This window comes from Raphanus sativus, chromosome 4, assembly GCF_000801105.2.
Source record: "Raphanus sativus cultivar WK10039 chromosome 4, ASM80110v3, whole genome shotgun sequence".
Taxonomy (NCBI): domain Eukaryota; kingdom Viridiplantae; phylum Streptophyta; class Magnoliopsida; order Brassicales; family Brassicaceae; genus Raphanus; species Raphanus sativus.
The window spans coordinates 24,559,203-24,564,734 of record NC_079514.1 but is presented as its reverse complement, the minus strand read 5'-3'; the positions used below and the strand labels follow the sequence as shown (position 1 = coordinate 24,564,734).

Genomic DNA, 5,532 nt, shown 5'->3' with positions numbered 1-5,532 from the left:
GAAGCTCAACAATGGTGACTTTTAGGCTATTTGCACATTGGGTCCCTGATCTTTTGACAATTTACGGATCGACCCCAAAACTTCCATTTTTTGCAGCTTAGTCCATGATTTCGACCCAAAACTTCTGATTGTGCATTCCAGACCCTGTTTATGCAATTATCTATGAAAATGCAATATAAAGACCTAAATGCAACCTAGAATGATCATAATAAGCTAAAATGTGAATCTTGAACTCATTAAAATCATGAGATATCACCGGTGCGTTAGTCAGACCGAAAGGCATTACCACGAACTCGTAGTGCCCATACCGGGTGCGGAACGCCGTCTTTCTAATGTCTTCCTTGTGGATGGGGATTTGATGGTATCCTGACGCGAGATCGATCTTGGAGAACCAAGTGGCTCCTCCCAACTGGTCCATGAGTTCGTCTATGCGGGGAAGGGGGTACTTGTTTTTAACGGTCACCTTGTTCGATCCCAGATAGTCTATGCAGAGGCGCATACTCCCGTCCTTCTTCTTTACGAACAACACCGGCGCACCCCACGGTGAGCTACTCGGTCTTATGAAGCCCTTCTCTACTAGGCCTTCCAACTGTTTCTTGAGTTCAGCCATTTCTGCTGGTGCCAATCGATAGGGCGCCTTGGATACCGGGGCGGTCCCGGGCTCTAGTTCAATCGTGAAAGCATTATTCCGGTGTGGGGGAGGTCCGCGTAAGGGTTCAAACACATCCGTATATTCCGCTGCTACGGGAATACCTTCCAATTCTGGCGCCTCCGTCTCCCCCACCATTTATATGGTGGTTAGAAAGGCTTCACTCCCTTTTCTAATTGCTTCTTCAGCTTGTACCATCGAGATAACCGATACTCCAGTCCTAGTCTTCATTCCTCGATACACGATCTGCCTCCCGTCTAGCGGAATCCGAACACACGTCTTGGCACAATCGATTATAGCTCCATGCTGAGCTAACCAGTCCATTCCCAATATCACTTCGTATCGTCCGAGCTCCAACTCCAGCAGGTCCGCGGGTAGGTTTATGCATGCGAGGACCACCGGCACCTCTTCGTACTTCCCGTTAGTTGTTATCTTTTCCTTCCCCGCAGTTTCGACCCCCGCAATCTTGGTGTTGTAGCTCCCCGTAAAAGCCCATTCGCGAGTAAGGTTAGGGCTCACAAAACTATGGGTTGCCCCGGTGTCGAAGAGAGTGAAAGCCGCCACTCCCCCGACCGCGACGGATCCTACATGATACTAACGCTAAGCTATGCAACCACAGTTCTAATCTCACTTAAGTGCAAAGAATATTTGGGTGATAGAGCATACCCGCGATCGGCTCGGGACCCTCGGGGGCCTCGGCTACGTAAGCACGTGGTTTTCCAGCTGGTTCCCTCTGCTGTTGAGGTGGTGCTCCCCATGCGTTCCCTCCTAGCTGCACTCTGCAGTCTCGGGCTACGTGTCCTTCCTGGTTGCAACGGTAACATCGGATTCTGCCCGGTCGCACTTGTCTTTCATTCGGGCAGTCTTGGAAGACATGCCCGGGCTGTCCGCAATTGTAGCACACGCCCACCTGGCACTCTCCGGAGTGGTTCCGACCGCACCTCCGACACTGAGGCCTTGCCGGAGCAACCTCTCCAGACGGTGCTGCTTCCTGGGTCCGTTTGACTCCCCGGTTCTGGGAGGCCTGGTTCTGCTTCCGTTCTTCCTCCAACCCTACCTCCTGCTCGGCAGCCTTCTCAATTAACTCGTGAACGTTGCGGTAGTCTCGCACATTACAACTGTTCCTTAACTCGATCCTCATCCCTTTGAGGAAACGTCGGACCAACTCTCGGTCGCTCAGGTAGTGCCCTGCAAACCTCCTGAGTCTGTGAAACTCATCTCCGTACTCTCTTACGTTCCTCGAGCCCTGACGAATGTCCTGGAACTTGCTTTCCATTTGGTCCATGGCCTCCAAAGGGAAGTACTTTCCGTTAAACTCCTCCAGAAAGTCGTCATAAGTCAAGCGGATCCCATTTGAGCTGTCAACTACCCCTTCCCACCAGACTAGGGCATCATCCTTGAGATGGTGAACTGCCAGATCTCTGCGGAACTCCGGCGGGCATCGGGCAGAAAGGAAGTTCCTCTCAAGCTGTCTCCTCCAATTATCGGCAACAATGGCATCTGCCTTACCACTGAAGAACTCCATCTGCATATTTCTCATATGCTTCATCATGTCCCAATATATGGGTCCTTGGGCAGGTACCACTGCAGGGGCTGCCGGCGGCGGTGGTGGAGGCAGTAGCGGGTTCGGGTCCACGGCCGGCGGTATCGGTACGGCCCCGGCTTCAGCGGCGGCTGCACCGTTGGGGAGCTGTCCCCCGTAGGCTTCTCGGTACCTTCGCAGTTCTTCCAGGATCGCTGCGTTCACCACATTAGGCCCTACCACGGGATTTCCGTTCGCCGGAGCACCCACATTCTGGCTTTCGGCTTCACTGGAGGCTTGGGACGCGGAGCGGGTGGCCCGTCTTGCTGCTCACTGAGCTGTTCCCGCTGCTGTTGCGGCTCTCGTGTTCTTAGGAGGCATCCTGTGACAAACGAAGCGGGTATTAGGTCAAGCTTGTTAAAACCGGTCTAGTTACTAGGGAGCAGGGAGTTTCGGTCCGAGTAATGCTTCTACTTCCATTACTTAAACTTTCGAAACCCTTTTGAAAATGTTTAAAAACTCTTGAAACCCGAATATAAAAGACTATTCTCATACCCGCACGGGACAGCACCGGCGGGTTTAACCCCCGCTCTGATACCAATTGTAACATCCCTATCTCGGGGTCCTTTATAAAATACCAAGACTTTCCATAAATCGTTCAAAAACCTTTTGTTAAAACTGAAGATCGTCTTACATAAAACTGAAACTCAACATGAAGATAGATTATTCAATAACATAAGCAAAGCTCGAATGAAAATGCATCTGAAAGCAAATGAAACTTGAAAACAACTGGCACCATACGGACTCCTACTCCTGCTCTCTCCCAGCCATACCTGAAAAGAAGGAGGGGTGAGTACAGAATACTCAGTGAGGGCAGGCTCTAGGAACCCACGAACTCACTCAAGCCCAATAACAGTCAACACAGGCATAAGTTATAAGATTCAAACACAACAAGAGCAAACTGACTCCAATCAACCTAGACGTAGGACCTATAGCCGTTTACGGATGTCCCTACGCGTTCCGGCTTATCCTGGGCGGCGCCTCTTTCGAGCATCCGTACCCGCCCAGCTTCCTAGAGGCTACCCGAATTGCAGCACGTTGGCCCACTGGCTCTGTCTGCCCCCCGGCCATTCATAGCCTTTCTTAGCCACGACTCGGCTTGACTCGATCTTAAGGCGCCACTACACTTGCTTATTTATATCCCGCCCTCGCGCGGTTCCTCTCACATCTCAACACATCACACCCTAGACTCTAGACGCCCACCCGTTCTCGGTGGCCCAAATAGGACTACAAACAAGTTCAATGACAACTACACTTTCACAAGCTTATACTTATACTTCACTTCTCATCTTACTCATCAACTTTCACTTACTCATTTCACTTATCACTTTACACAAGTCTCAACTTATCATCATCCTAGACACTTTCAGTTCAGTTCATCGTCGCCCTAGTAGGACTAGGGCTCCATCATTCACACATAACACACATCACATTAGAATCATAGAACTATCACAAGGCTCATCATCCATACACATAAGATCTAGATCTTAACACAAAGGACTATGTCCACAGTTACTCAACAAGAGATAAGTTCACATCCAAGTCCTCACCTTAGTTTCTTGAAGTGGTAGATCTGGATCTAAAAATGGAAAAGAGATGGTCACCTCTCCGGATCTGATCCATAAAGATTTATAAGAGGGGAGATGGGGTTTAGGTTCAGATCTTGTCATACCCAATGACTTAAAAGGTCAGAGATCTAGATTACCTTAAGGTTCAGATCTGAGAAGGTTAGAAGAAAAGGAATCAAGGAGGCGACGGCTGGGGGCTCGGGATCGACGGCTCGGGCTGCGCGCGGGACGGTCGGCGAGCGGCGAACGGACGGCGGCGATCGGCGGCGGCAGCTGGTCGTCGGCGGCGGGAGGAGGCGGCGATCGGCGGCGGCGGCGGCGAGGTTCTGGTCGGGCAGGGCTTCGCTTGCTGTCTCTCTTGTGATGAACCCTAGGAGTGATGCCCCTTTTATAAGAAATGGGAGAGCTTTGGGGTAGGGTTTCACTCACTTGGGCCTGCAGCTCTTGGGTTTCATTTTGGGCTGGGCCCGGGATGTTACATTGGTGCTTATTTAGAACTGTAAAGCGCCTACTTTAGCTTATACACCTTTTCTTCCTTCCCTTCGATAACAAACCCCTCAGACTGGGAGACATAAACCACTTCTTTAAGATCACCATAAAGGAATTCTGTTTTTACATCTAGGTGATGTACTTCATATCCGTTTGACGCTACTAGGGCTAATATAAACCAAATAGTTCCAATGTGTGCAACTGGAGCAAAAACTTCTTCATAATCGATTACATGCCTCTATATATAACTCTTTGCCTCAAGCATAGCTTTATACTTGTTGATACTTCCATCAGAGTTCCTTTTTATCATAAATACCCATGTTAAAACTGTCGGTTTTGCTCCATTAGGAAGATCCCCGAGTTCCCAAGATTTATTTTTGATGATCGAAGTGATTCTAACAAGCATCCCTCCAAACTTTCTCCTCCTTTTCTTCACTATAACTCCATGGTTCATCGTTTATTACACAAAGTGATCGAAGTGATCTTCTTAATACTATATGCTCAGGTATTTCTATATGCTCAGGTCTCCTCATACTCTTCTGGAACATTATTTGTATCTTCCGCCTCATTACCATTTTCTCCATTGATGACACCATCGTCTTCTTCATTTCTACCATTTTTTTCCAAATTCTCCAAAGGAAAGTTTGAACATTCCCGGTTCACTACTTTCCTTCTTTCTCTATTGTTTTCTAGTTCCCACCTTAATTTGTATCGAAGACTACGTCTCTGCTTCATTTTGAGAACAAGTCTCTCTTGGGGGGAGGTCTAGCAAGCATCCCGCTTTGAATGAAAAAGAGCTTAAAAGCCTAAGACTGCAAAGGAATTTGAGTCTATACAACAGGGAAAGGAATCAGCTCACAACTTTCCGATTGATTGTATCAAACAATATGTATGCTTTAGACCCTTTCTCTGTTCCAAGATGTATCAGTTTTCGTGACCTGTCATCTAGATTCTTAAGGTGCCTGACTTCTACTTTGGCATAACCTAAACACCCAAACACGTGTATATGCTCCACACTCGGTTTCTTCTTCTTGAAGACTTGATAAGGCGTTTGTGAGACCAGATCTCGTATAGCAACCCAATTTATAAGATATGTAGAATATCTTACAGCCTCTCCCCATAAGAAATTCGGTATGTTCATATGTTTTAGGTGACTTCCTGGTCATTCCTAGAAGATTTATATTTCTTCACTCAACCACCTCGTTTTGTTGAGGAGAGTAGGGAGCAGTTAGATGTATAGATAT

General features: G+C 48.2%; 1 protein-coding gene across 1 annotated transcript; it reads right to left on the bottom strand.

Annotated features, from left to right (window-relative positions):
* Positions 1–787: 787 nt before the first annotated feature.
* On the bottom strand, positions 788–2,201 carry LOC130511228 (uncharacterized). Its single transcript, XM_057008120.1, has 2 exons — positions 1,316–2,201; positions 788–1,233 (listed from the first exon to the last, which is right to left on the bottom strand). Exons 1-2 carry the CDS (start codon positions 2,199–2,201, stop codon positions 788–790), a joined length of 1,332 nt encoding a protein of 443 aa, XP_056864100.1.
* Between the last annotated feature and the right edge of the window lie 3,331 nt (positions 2,202–5,532).